Here is a 14,633-nt window from a genome sequence, read left to right on the forward strand (position 1 = left end):
AAATAGTTATAAACCTTCCCGGGACCTAAGAGAAGCTACCCTGTAAAGGAGAACCCGATCGGTTCTGCGGTTAGCGAGATCCTTCGCTACAAACAAACAGACAGACAGACAAACAGACAGACATCGTTCTACTTTGTATTATAGATATGTTCGTCAGTAATCAACGTTACGAAACATAATCGAAGAGTTTTTTCCAAATCAAACACACACACTGTCATTGTCAAATATGAATTATTCTACATGTTAGGGAAAAGGAAATTCAGTTTTGCATGGAATTGAGATACCCCTTTTCAGGGCAAATGGTTTCCAAAACTTAAATTATCGCACATTTGAAAAATACGTTACGGAGGGACCAACTGACTAGGTATAAATGTAAAGATGTTTTGCTATAAATAGATAGTATATAGTCGTATTTGAATGTTAGATAAAATATTTATAAAGTAGTTCAAGGGTATTCAAATAATATGGCGTTTTTACCACTAAATGTTTTTAATAAATAATATCAACGCTTCTCTATTTCTAATTGGGCAAGATTATAAAGAAAACATCTAACCTACACAAAATTTTACAGCAAAGGATTTTTGAGATTATTGCAGTTCACGGTAAATATTCCCGAGATCAATTATCTCCAAAATGACAAATCTAGAAACTTTTAAAGCTGCTCGCGGCCAAACGGCTATATGTATAAATTATGTTCTCATAAATGAAAGCCTACAATTAATAGCCAAAAATCAATAAAGCATAGTTATTTTACCGTTCATATAAATTCACAAAAAGACTTATTTTATGCGTGTTTTCTTAAGCCAAGCTTTCACTGTGCATCATTAGATGTAAGGACATAATATGTACTTCAGCTGTTTGGCAGCTAGCAGCTTTAAAACTTAATATATCTTCGGAGATAATTTTACCAAGAAAATTTTACCGTGAAGTGCATCAGATTATTTGCAACACTGTCACTTTATGCAAAAACCTTTTTTATTATATACTTGTCATTGTTTCATTGATAATAAGGCAAGGTTTCGTGATTTTTGATGATAAGATAAACACAAAAAATGTCTTTGAACAACCTCCAAAAAATGTTGATTATGAAATGGGAGAAGTTGGAAATTAATCTAGCTTAAACAGGGATCTAAAGGGATAAGACAATGATAAACAAAAATAAACAAATGATAATCATTGTGTACATTAAAATTAATGGTTGAAACGTTTGAACGAACTTAATGAACCAGTTGTTAAGCCAACGAATAAGAAAGCGTTACTATAAAACTTTGGGGACTAGTGTATTAAACAGTCCATTGTCCCAATTATCTCATTGAGCTTGAATCTTAGTATTCCTAATTAAATGTTGGATGTATGTGTGTGTGTTGTTCCTCAACAGATTTCACTTGGCGGACATATGGAGACTTTCTTTACAGACCTATAGTTCACCCTGTCAAGGTTTTAACTTTTAAAATCAATTTCAATAGAAGAATACCTCTGTTTTCCCCTTATAATCCATCTAGAAAATACTCGCATCGAAAAGGCAAAAATTAGTATAAAATCCAACTTAAAGACTTACATTTTTAAATGAAATATCCAAAATCCATCCCCGGTTTTAAGTTAAAAAAGTAGTTAGCGTTAGCCGTAAATCATCACACGGCTTAAACTTAAATGCAAAATATAATACAATTGTCCTGGGACCTATGTAAATCTTCCCAAAATAGAGATTTCATTCTATTTAGCGGTTAGAAAGTTCTTCAAACACACACAACTTTACATGTATACATAATAATAATATTGGATGCATTAAAACAGAAAAAAAACATTGAAACTCATAAAGGACTCACCAATAAATGACTACAATTCAAAGAGAAAGAAAATAAGAGGAATTTAAAAAAAATGATCAATTAAAATTTCACTAATTCATTTCCAAACTTTTTAAAATGGTTAATTTTCTTTAAAATCCGAGTAACGTACATTCTGTCTAATATAATTTTATAGGAATATATATTATTTTAAGTTCCTGCGGTAAAATCCAAAGCTTGGTCTTTTTAAATATTTTTTTATGTAATTAAATTCCTTACATTCAATAAATTCAACTTTTTTAGAACATAGATAATTGGAAGAAAAAATTATTAATCTTGTCGACTCTTTTCTATTTGTTCTATGGTTGGAAGAAAGAAAGAGTACAAAATTGTGTTTAGTATTGGTTTGGGTGCTGTACAGAAAGCTGTTAATTAAATTAATGTTATGTGTTACTGATGGTTCTGTTGATTGCAAACCCCCTTATTCAATTATTTTGCGGCTTCTATGAATGTGTCTTGCCTATTGTTAAAAGTAAAGCTTTTCTATAATTAGGGTCGGTCCTTCCGTCCGTAACGGTAAGCTGTTTTCTTAAATTTAGACATGTTATAATTTTAACTTTGCATGATGTTCCTTTTACAGTTAGGTATAATTTAGAAAGCGCAAAAACTCAATAATCGTTACCCGAAAATCTATACGTTTGTTTTTTCATACAATTATATATATTCATCTGATTTTTGGAATACTAATTCAAGTTCTAGGCAAAGCTTATGTATAATCAAGTTCTAAAAATGTAAGTATTTCCATAAACAGTATCCTGTAATTAAGCAGTTTTGTAACAACTTCTTGCTTATTCAGGAATCAGTTCCGACACTCATATAATTGCTTATGTTTATTTCATTTCATTGCTTTGAAATTTTATGGATGTTGTCATCCTTGTTTTTGTTGCCCTAAAAATAGCTAAGAAACGGCTAAACGACTGAGCCGTTAGCAGTTACTTTTTCACCTTTGATTTAGGGAAAATAGACCTACCAAGGATTACTAATGCAAAATTTCAGATAGAAATTCGAATTTTAAGTGCCTTTTATACATTGATTACGAGATGGTTGTATTACCCCCTCCCAACCCCCCCCCCTCCCCCTTTATACAGAGAAATTAGTTTACTTTGCTTTTTTAGATAAATGGCTAAAACATACCTTCAAGTACCTACTACGCATACATATACAACTTATTCTGTCTACTGAGCTGTCAGAATGGAAATATAAGAATAGAAGCATATTCTGAACCCTTTTTTTCGTCAAATCTAAGAAGGAACATTTCTAGCAGACAAAAGTATTGTTTACTTTCGACTCAAGCTGGATTCTTTAAAAAATGATACTCGCTACTCGATAGTGAGGCAAAATTATTTTTGTGAAAAATCATCCAAAAGCACATTAAAAATCTACAAAAATTAAACAAAATCATATGTTAATAACCATTTTAAGATTTTATTTAATTTTTGTAAATTTTTTTATTCGATTTTGGAGGATTTTTCTCAAAGAATTTTGCCTCACCAGCGAGTAGCCAGCCTATTTTTTTAAGAATCCACCTTTGTTTGAAGCTTTCAAATTGAAGACAGAATTTTCGGGCAATTAATTCTGTTTCCGCAAAGCTTTCTACTAAGAAAATATACTGTTTGCAGCTGACTTATCTATGTATGAAATGAAAAAAAAACATGCGTTCGTAACAAAATGTGTACACAATTTCAACCAATGAGATTAAATGTATGTACCTATGCAATTCTCCTATTGGCTCAATCAGACATTACCTGTCTTTCTCAGTACCTTTCTTGCTGTCGGTAATGCAAATAATTTTTTGTTGTTGCTATTTTTATATGAAGATCCCTTCATAACAGGGTTTTGATTTCAGACACATATTTTATTGTTATGACTGCATTTTTCACAAAAAAATAGCCACTATGAGTATGGAGAAGCAATCCATGATGAAAATTCCAGCTGATAAAACAGAAGAAAGAGGTCATTGGGGCTCCAGGTACAATTTTACAAATAGCTTAAGACTGGATGGGCAGTTAATGACTCCTAAATAAAAAGTTAGTTTGAATCCATAAAACCTTAGTCTAAATTATCTTGATAATCAATTGGTTTCTAAGAAATCGAAGGTTAGTTCAATTTTTAGGATTTGTGTGCCCCCTGAGAGCTAGTGTGGGGGGGGGGGGGGTCGGGGGATATGTTGTTATTTGTTACTTTAATGTCTCTAATATAAAAAAAAAAATCTGCTTTAATTTGCTATGTTAAATGTGAATTTGTCAGTTTGACCTAATCAAAGTATTTGCGAATTTTTCAGTTTTTTTTTACAATTTTAAGGTCTTTACAGTTCACTTGAAGCAACAGTCAGAGAAAAATAATTTCCCAGACATAAAGCCAACTGTTTCTAAAATGTCCCATTGAACATGTAAATATAGTGGATAAACGAAAATCTTAAAATGAGGCCTTTTTGAGAAAATTAGATTTGAAAATTTAGAGTTCAATTTTCATCCCCTGGAAGTTACCGAAAAATCATGACAAGAAAAGCAAAGATTATTTATTTAAAATTTTGAACTTCTTTGCTTTTATAAAGTCTTTTATGAAACCTCTCTATATATAATTCATTTGAGGCTGAATTTCTGTAACCTTTCAAAGCAACTGATAAAAATGGAGTGGAAGCAAAACTGCGAAATTACAAAACAGCGAATGTTACATTTTTTTCAATTTATTATTCAAACAAAAAGAAAACAAATTATACATTGAATCTTTGAACAATTTATGACTTTGGGAACTCTTTCATGTTTGCCCTCTTATAACTCTTGAGAGAATATTTCAACATGTCCAGCCTCTCTGTCCCCCTGTCCTTTCTCAATGGGTTAGGATTGGTGGCATGCCCAGTAGAAACTGAGTAGATAGAGTGGTTCGATATTCTTTATATAGAAAAGGGGGGGGGGGGGGGGTTTAATGCAACCATCTCGTAATCAGTGAGCAAATGGCACTTAGAATTCGAATTTCCATCTATAATTTTGCATGAGTAATCCTTGGTAGATCTATTTTCCCTAAATCGAACAAAAAGTTGGAAAAGTAACTGCTAACGGCTGGCGGCTCATCTGTTTTGCCATTTGTTTGATATCTATATTGCAAATTAGTCACGAAACCTCTCTAAACATACTACTCTTTTCTACTCCAAAACGCTATCAAACGGTTCTAGACGGTAGCTGTTGGTACTAGAAGTTTTAAAATTGGTTATTGCGATCATTTAACATGAATTAAACCAAAAATATGTTTTAAAAAGTTGATTCCTACGTAATTGATGATGCATTTACCCTGAAAATAGGCAAAAAACGGCTGAACGGCTGAGCCGCTAGCCGTTACTTTTCCAACTTTTTGTTCGATTTAGGGAAAATAGACCTACCAAGGATTACTAATGCAAAAGTTCAGATCGAAATTCAAATTCTAAGTGTCATTTGCTCACTGATTACAAGATGGTTGCATTAAAACCCCCCCCCCCCCCCCTCTTGTAAAATTTGGAAGATTTTCATTTAAAATTTAGGACATTTTTTTTATTGTAGATTTTTTTTATATTATATATAAAGTATATTATTTTTTGCAGATTTTTGCTGTTTTTTCGCTGTTTTGTTACATTCGCTGTTTTGTAATTTCGCCTTTTTGTAACATTCGCTCTTTTGTAATTTGCTGTTTTGTAACATTCGCTGTTTTGTAATTTCGCTGTTTTGTAATTTCGCTGTTGTGTAACATTTGCTGTTTTGTTTCCACTCCATAAAAAATGGCCATTAATTAACTCCCTTCAGGAGTCGTTTTATGAAGAACTTTGACTAGAGTTTTGATAAGAAATACACACACATATTTACTACTTTAGTGAATATTATTGTTCTACTACTATTTTTAACTATAAAACTTACACCATTACGGATTTTTAGAGCAACCTACTCCTCCCTTTCTGCATCAATTGCGCCTGAATTAATTTTGTTTGGATTGAAAAATTTTTTATTTTGACAAACATTAAATTGTTGTAATAATTTTCTTGTTTTTAAGGGCAGAATTTGTTCTATCCTGTGTTGGTTACTCTGTTGGTAAATATTGTAAATTGAGAACAAATTCTTTGTAGCTCTATTCTATAGTTATCTTATTCTTATACATTATATCTATAATACAAAGTAGCTTGATGTCTGTCCGTCCGTCCGTCTGAAGCTTGAGATCTCCGTAACCACTGAACCGATCAGATTTTACTCTTCAGGGAATATACCTACTGGTCCTTTGGTGGTTTTAGGCTATTTTTAGGGAGGTGGGACACCCCCAACCTCCCCAAAAACAAAAAAATCCCCCCCATTTTTTTTTGTAGAAGATTTCCTTGGTCCTTATTTTTTTTATGAATTTCACCTTATTTTTTTTATCATCTTTTGGGGGCAAAGCCCCTAGAGGCAAGGGGCGAAGCCGCTTGTGTATATATATACCACAAGTTTAATGTAATACCTGTAACGTCATTAATGATTTAGGTTTGGGAAATGTGTGGAGGTTTCCATTTTTAGCATATGAAAATGGAGGGGCAGCCTTTCTCATCCCATACATTATCATTCTAGGTAAATTATTCAATTTTCAGTATGGCTTCAAAACCAATTAATATTTGCTGGTTTAGAACTTGTTCTCAGCCATAATGAAATAATCATGTATAACATCATATATCAGAAAATTTTCTAAGAATATTAAAATTCAAATCCTAAATCTTAAACTTAACATAAAATAGGTGTAATTGTCAAAAATAGCCAGGTTTTATTTTACCTGCTAAACGCATTCAAAATATCCATTCAACTGCAAAAAATCAAAGAATAAAAGGCTAGTAATATTTTTTTTCTTTCAGTCTTAGTTGGTAAGCCAATGTACTTTATGGAAGCATCTCTAGGCCAATATGCCCAGGTATAATTTAACTATTCAAGATTTGTTTAGTTTATCATCCTTCGCTTACTTTGACACAATTGTCTTATATATCTATAAAAATGGAAGTAAGTACTTTATTTTCTTATATAGGTATTTTTCTGTATCTTATAAACTAAGAATATAAATAATAAATACAATTAAGGGTTTTAATTGCCATTTATCTAAAAAGTTTATTTCCTCGATATCAAAAAATAATTATAAACTCTGCGAACCCTAAATCTTCATGCGGTTTTAAATATCTTTGTTATGATTCATTCTACGCATATAATGATTGCTTTAATCGTTTTCCAGGTCCTATAACTAGGCTGCTAGACCTTTATTTTTTTAATATCTGTTCAGAAATAAAGATTTTAGATATATTTTATTAAATTCCATGAGTGATTCTTTGTAGGTCCATTTTCTCTAAATCGAATAAAAAGTAGGAAAAGTAATGTCTGGAAAGAAACTCATGGCGTTTTAGAGCTTCTACTAGCTGTTTTTAGTCGGTTCTAGCTCTTAAGCAGCTGGTACCTAAGAATGGGAATCCGTCAAATTTTTGGACTGGATTCGGATTCTCACAATAATCTGTCCAAAAAAATGGCGGATTCTGGATTCTTACAAGAATCCGTCCAGAGCTTGATCTTTAAATCGTTTTTATGCCGCGCTGAATCGGGGCGATTCAGAGGTAAACCGTAGGCGCGCTGGTGGTAAGCCACAGCGCACCTGATTTTTAAAAGATTTTCGGTGCGGTGTTGTTAAATCGCTTGCGCACTCACTAAAATATCGATCAGCGCCAGTACAACTTTATTACTTAAGCAGTGTCAGTAAGGTATTTTATATAAAATACCGTGTCAGTATAGTATTTTATATAAAACATTAATATATAATTTATTTTAAAAATAACTATAAAAATGTTTTCACGATAGTTTTGCAATAAAATATTAAAGTAATTAAAAAAAAATATTTATTTATTAAATAAATCACCCCGATTTAAACCACCAATGCCACTCTGTGAGTGGCATTGGCGCGCCGGGCCCGCGCCACTGCCCGATTCAAATCACCCATGCAAATTCGATTTAAAGATTGATATTAATAATTTGATGGTGCGCCAAATGAATCGCCCCGGTTTAAATCACCTATAAACGATTTAAAGATCGAGCTCAGAAAAATGGCAGATTCCCACTGATTCCAGATTCTTATTTTTGGCAGATTCCGGATTCTAGCAATATTTAAAAGACTTCTTAAAAAAATTAAGTGCTGCATATGTCCTTGAAATTAATGTTCTTGGTGTTCTCTATAATTCACTTCCAAGAATCGAACCAGATTTTAAAAGATTTTATATTTAATGATGATCATCTTTGCCATCAAAAAGGGGGAGTTGAAAGAAAAAACTCAAGATGCTAATTTTAGCCTACATAGTAAGAATCCGAATCCGCTATTAAAAAACTGATTCCGGATTCAGATTCGGATTCCAAATCGACCAAAAATTGGGCGGATTCCGGATTCTGGATCCCAGATTTGGATACAGATTGCCAACCCTACTGGTACTAGAAATTATTTAAAAGTTTATTTATATTAATATAGATAATTTTGCCCTAACAAAAGCCCAAAAACGGCTAAACGGCTGAGCCGGCAACAGTTAGCCGTTACTTTTCAACTTTTTATTTGATTTAGGGAAAATAGACCTACCAAGGATTACTCATGCCAAGTTTCATAACAAAATTCGGATTCTATGTGCCATTTGCGCATTGATTATGATTAGGTTACATTAACACCCCCCCCCCCCCTCCCCAATTGTTATTTGTAACTGTTAAGGTTGGACCTTTAGCCATGTGGAGCCAACTATTACCTGGAAGCGTGGGCATTGGAGCTGCTATGATCATAATTTCATTGATAGGTAAGATGCTTCCAATTTTTTTCATTACAGGATTAATGAAGAGATCTTATGCAAGTTTCAAGATACATGTGTACCATTATGCTTTTATCAAACACAACATTTAATCATTCTTTACAAGGATTAAGACAATTGCCGATAAATTGATGTACATCCCCAATGATGACACACAAAATTACCCTTCTATAGATAAAGTTAGTGGTTGAAACGTTTGAACTCTCAGCTTAAAAGTACCAAAGTTTTTAATCCTACAGATAAGAAAACGTTATTATAACAATTTATGGACTACTTTAATAAGTTCTTATCCATGCATGAGAATTCCTTTAACTGTAACCTTAAACCAATGTGAATGTACCAACTAATTGATAAAGGATGTTAATATAATTGAATTTATCATATAATTCAAGTATAAAGTACATTTCGTTTTTAAAAATCTAACAGATGAATGTTCATACTTATATAATCTTTTCTTAGTTGCTATCTACTACAATGTGATTATGGCTTACTGCCTGTACTACATGTTCAACTCATTAAACCCCGTTCTTCCGTGGACTGTTTGTAACAAAGAATGGGGGGCTGATGCCAGGTATGAATTTGAAACGTATAATTTAGACTGCTGGCTAATATGTTCCTTTTCATTTTAACATTTCAAACAAAAAATATCACTAAAAAGGATGCTTATAACATTAGTAATTTCAAATTTCAGATGTTACGTTAGAACTTCAAATACATCTTTAGATGACTTACAGGTGTACAAATTTTGTATTAAAATATTGATTGTCATTTATCTACATATATTATTAAATGATTTATAATGGAGAACTATAAGATTTTAGTACTCACTCTGCACAACATTTATAGAAGAAGATTTTTAAATACTCTTCTTTTTTTTGCATCCAGGGGCATTGCATAATTGATGATCTTGGTGGTTGTATGGAATCTAATCTGCAAACCTCTACTGAACAATATTGGGAGAAAGCTGTGCTCAACTTTGATCACAATGGCTTACAGGTACCGTTCATCTATTTTCTTCATAACTCTATTTTAATACTAGCAGGGGCTGCTATTCAGCCAATTAATTCCATTTGAAATTGCCGAAAATTAAGTATTTTGTTGGAGTAAAGATGGAGTAAAAATTGTTCTTAGGGTAACTGAAAGGGAAGTGGGTAAGAAGGGAGAGAAAAAAGGTTAGGGTGTAGAGGGGAAATTTTCTTTTAGAATTGTTTGTCAGAATCACAATCCCTTTTCCCCGAATACTAGTAAAGCTACTCTATGAGTGTTGTTTTGCCTGAGTCAATTTTTTTTATTTAAAGGTACAAGAAAAATCTATCCTAAAAGTTAAATGGGCTTCAATAATTTAAAAATGATAATGACTAAAAGATAACAATTGTTTACTGTTTAATTTTTTTTCTCATAGTTTGATTGTAGGAATTTGGGGATCTTGGACAATTTCAATATCATCTTGCTTTCTGTCTGGCGATTTCTTGGTTTATAGGTAAGTCTTGACAACATCTATAAGTAGCGAAGCTTAAACGTTTTGGATGGACATCTGGAAAAAAAAGAGTAATGTCATAAAAAATAAACATTAAACTTAAACTATAATAAATTACAAAACCTTTAAAAAATCTAAACCAAATCAACAACCCAACCGATAAGCAAATCTCAATGAAACTTGGTGGAATATTTAGAATGGGAACTTATATTATCTCTAAAAATTACAGTCTTCTATCTTTAATATAATTAAAGAAAATCACAAAACCTAAAATCTATGAATAGATCTAGCACCGCAATTAATAGACAAGCCTTTATGAAACTGTATTAAGATGTATAATATGAACTTATTTAATCCCTAAAGAGTTTAGCACTCTATTTTGAATAGGATTCGAGAGAATTAAGAAAACTTAAAATCTAGGTATCGATCTAGTACCCCATATACATAGAGAAAAAAATAAGAGAGGAATCGAAGCAACTAGAAGACGAAAATAGGCAGTGGGCCTAGAGGCCTACTTAGCGCTGTTGCCGTGCTAAAATTTATTGCTATTCCACTACTTTTCAAATGGGAGGATTAAAAATTATTTTTAAAAATGTTTTTTTACTTTTTACTATTTCCATATTTAGAGCAAGAATATTAGATTAGATATTTTCGTTTTAATGTTTTAATTAAAAATTACATAGAATTTTATTTTTATTTAAAAAAAATTGTTCATGAAAGATGAATCCTTCTATTTCTAAAAAGGGGGAATTTTTTTTCATAATGAACATTCAGCTGATTCTGACCGCCCACGGCTGTTTGCTAAATATCGCTTTTCTTTTTATTCACATTATTATTTATGATTGACTTACAAAAAGCCCTGGGCGGTTTTTGATTTTCGTCTGCTTCTAAATTTAGGGATGGGGAAGTAGTATTTTACCATGAAAGAGGGGTGAGTATTCATCCTCTTATCCTTTTTCCTTATGCCCATATATCAAGTTAGAATTATATGAACAAGACATCAATTATATTTTTAGTTAGTTTGTGCGTAATGAAAGGAGTAAAATCAAGTGGAAAGGTAAATAACACATTGTCTATTTATAATTCACGTAATTGTATGTTTAATTTTGCTTATGCGAAATAAAATTCAAATTTTTATTGATATGCTTTTATACTTAAATCTAGACCATTTCAGGTTGTCTATTTCACTGCCACCTTTCCCTATGTTGTCTTGTTAATTCTTCTGGTCCAAGGACTATGCCTGGAGGGGGCAATTCAGGTTTTATTTGTTTATAAATATTAAATAATACATTTAAGCAAGGTTAATAAGAGTAGTAATCATTCTACAATTATCATGATTAGTCTGGTTGAACACAACAAAAACATATAACCTAATTAAGACTTAAGAAGAAAAATATATTAAAGAATACGCCAAATGTAAAAAGAATTAGACCAAGAAAAAAGATAGATGGTTATTCTGAACCTATGTATGGAAAGATCAATTGAACTTCAATTCAATTATAAAAAGCGATAAAAAACTAGTTTGTTGTTCCCTCATATTGCATCTTGACATACCAAGTTTCATAACGAAATTTGGATTCTAAGTACCTTGATTACAAGATGGTTGCATACCCCCCCCCCCCCCGCTTATCAAAATTTAGGAGTAAGAAGGGTCATCAAGGATAATGTTAGACTATTCATGCAACTGTTTAAACTTGGTTGATATATTTTTGTAGGGTTTAAGATTTTTGTTTGTGCCTAATTGGTCCAAATTAGCTGATATCAGCGTATGGAGAGCTGCTGCTGGTCAGGTAAATAAAAAGATTTGGCTGCTCTGGGTGGCAATTAATATTTCGGAAAACATGATTTATCTATTTTTTCATATAATTATTTTTGTTATGAGAAAGCTTTCTCTCTTAGAATATTTTGAGGGGTCATGTTTGATAAATTCTAAAATCAAAGTTATTGTTCCCCCATCCATATAATGAAAAATTTGTTTTATTTAGGTATTTTTCTCTCTTGGAATATCATGGGGAGGAATAATCATGTTTGGAAGCTACAATAACTTTTCAGCAAGAGTTCATATTGATGCTCACATCGTTTCAGCTGCAGACTTTCTAACTAGGTAAAGAAGTGAGGGCGGTGGGGGGAGGATGTTATCACATTCTGTGTCTTATACTAACAAATGAACTCTATACTTTGTTTATACTCCTTATACTTTTTAGTCCTTGAGTGTGTGTAGCCATTGTTTCTTAGTGTTTGGACCCACAGCAACTCTGATAGGAAATTGATACCATATTCATATGTGCTGTACTAAATCTATCATTACTTGGACTAATTTAACCAAATTAGTTTTTTTAGGTTTTTAATAAATCATACAACCCCCTTTAAGTTATTCATTACAATAAAATACAATTTTAAAATTTATTTACTGTTTAAATTTGCATAAATATGACGTTTTTACTGACAATTTGGTTGAGTTTTACTCAAAGCATATTGCATGTAGACGATAAAATGATTATAAATTAAGTTCTAGTTGAGATAAATTGATGAAATAAAAGTATATTCAATTTTATTATGGTGTGAAGTCACTTATTGGTTTTAAGAAATAATAAACCCCTTAGATTGGGGGGGGGGGGGGAGGGACGTTGAGTATCGAAATAAAGAAACTAATGTAAATTTCTTTTTTTATGATGGGTTTTAATGATTCTTATTGCAGCAAAACTGTTTTTAGAGAATACCCCTTTGTCTGTATGTCCCTCCCCTTGTCTGTCCATCTGTCTAACTGCCTCTTTTTCGGATTTCATTGATTCATCTAGCATAGCCTAATTCTAATTAGTTAATATATATGTATGAGAGCTCTATCCTGTCTCAATCACTTTTTTTTACTATGTAAAAGTTGTACAGTATAGTTGCACAGAATAAGATTATTTTTATTATAGTCTTGAAATTAAGGGGGGGGGGGGGTGTAATGCAACCATCTCGTAATTAATGATTAAATGGCACTTAGAATTTGAAATCCTTGGTAGGTCTATTTTCCCTAAATTGAATAAAAAGTTGGAAAAGTAACGGCTAACGGCTGGTGGCTTAGCCATTTAGCCGGTTTTGCCTATTTTCAGGGCAAATTCATCATTAATTATGTAGGCATCAACTTAAAAAATAAAAATATTTTTTGTTTATTTCATGGTTAATGATAGCAATAACCATTTTTAAAATTTCTAGTACCAGCCGCTAAACAGCTAGAAACGGCTGAACATGGCTGGCGATAAACAAGAGTATTATGTGTAGATAGGGCTTGTGACGTGTCTTTGGATAGGTTTTTAGGGGTGCTGAGCTCAAAAATAACAATAAGAATTGTGATTGACCATCCATATGACAGCTAGATACGGCTGTTGGCAGTCAGGAATATAATGTGTAGATAGGGCTTGTGACATGTCTTTGGGTAGGTTTTTAGGGTTGCTGAGCTCAAAAATACCAACAAGAATTGTGACTGACCATCCATATGGCAGCTTGGAAATGGCTGAAAACAGCTGGCAGCAGTCAGGAGTATAATGTGTAGATAGGGCTTGTGACCTGTCTTTGGGTAGGTTTTTAGGGGTGCTGAGCACAAAAATACCAACAGAAATTGTGACTGACCATCCATATGGTAGCTGGAAAACAGCTACAGATCAGCTGTTTGCCATGTTTTGTGGAAAATTAAGGATATGTGAACATCAAATATTTTTATAGAATCAAACTATATCAATTAAAATTTTAACCCTATATTGTTGAAAATATCAATAATAGGAAAGTTAAAAGTCCATACATAGCTGTTCTACATCCAAAACTGCTAAAAATGGCCAAAGAAACAGTTATGAAAATCTAAAAGTTGTACAAGTAGATAAGCTGTTGAAGTGTCTAGATATAGGTTTTTATAGGTGACAAGCCCAAAAATGTTACCAAAAATTGTGAGCATCTGTCTCTATGTCAGCTTGGTAACAGCTACAGTTCAGTTATTCTTGAACACTTTTTCAATTGAAATTTTAGCTTTTTTTCATCAAAATACTTATTATAAAACTGTTTAATTGCTATATAGCTGTTGAACATATGAAAACACTAGTCTGGATAATTAACTTTGTCACAATACTGAGCTAAAACTAGCAAATAGACAAATGACAAGCTTTTTTCTCAACAACTGGTACAGGTTATTTGAAACATGTTTTTCAATGCTATTGAAGAAAGGTAGATTTGACATACATATTCAAGGATTTATCTAATAACCAAAACTAGCTGTAGCCATTACGAAGATGCCATATGGATGGGCCAACACAAAAATTAGTAGAATATTTGAGCTCAGCACCCATAAAAACCTACCCATAGTTATGTCACAAGCCCTAAATACACCTCATACTTTTGGCTATACCTAGCCATTGTAAGCCGTTTTCAAATATTTAACAGCTAAATATAGAATTAAACAGGTTTATAATTAGTATTTTGATGAAAAAAGCTAAAATTTCAATTGAAAAAGTGTACTTATACTGCAATATTC

At 32.1% G+C, this 14,633-nt stretch overlaps 1 protein-coding gene across 3 annotated transcripts in view; it reads left to right on the plus strand.

The window, feature by feature from the left end:
* Positions 1-3,660: 3,660 nt before the first annotated feature.
* Positions 3,661-14,633, plus strand: part of LOC145326310 (sodium-dependent proline transporter-like) — a 45,350-nt gene continuing 34,377 nt past the window's right edge. For all 3 annotated transcript variants that reach the window (XM_080169594.1, XM_080169593.1, XM_080169595.1), the window contains exons 1-13: positions 3,661-3,813; positions 5,862-5,899; positions 6,323-6,406; positions 6,685-6,740; positions 8,556-8,637; positions 9,109-9,220; positions 9,341-9,383; positions 9,535-9,645; positions 10,063-10,129; positions 11,143-11,183; positions 11,301-11,384; positions 11,842-11,916; positions 12,112-12,230. In XM_080169594.1, coding sequence (XP_080025720.1) covers positions 3,740-3,813; positions 5,862-5,899; positions 6,323-6,406; positions 6,685-6,740; positions 8,556-8,637; positions 9,109-9,220; positions 9,341-9,383; positions 9,535-9,645; positions 10,063-10,129; positions 11,143-11,183; positions 11,301-11,384; positions 11,842-11,916; positions 12,112-12,230 — 986 coding nt within the window. In that variant the 5' untranslated portion in view covers positions 3,661-3,739. The remainder of the gene's footprint in view (positions 3,814-5,861; positions 5,900-6,322; positions 6,407-6,684; positions 6,741-8,555; positions 8,638-9,108; positions 9,221-9,340; positions 9,384-9,534; positions 9,646-10,062; positions 10,130-11,142; positions 11,184-11,300; positions 11,385-11,841; positions 11,917-12,111; positions 12,231-14,633) is intronic.

The sequence above is a fragment of the Acartia tonsa genome, chromosome 8 (assembly GCF_053477335.1).
Source record: "Acartia tonsa isolate MP-2025a chromosome 8, ASM5347733v1, whole genome shotgun sequence".
In the NCBI taxonomy this organism is placed as follows: domain Eukaryota; kingdom Metazoa; phylum Arthropoda; class Copepoda; order Calanoida; family Acartiidae; genus Acartia; species Acartia tonsa.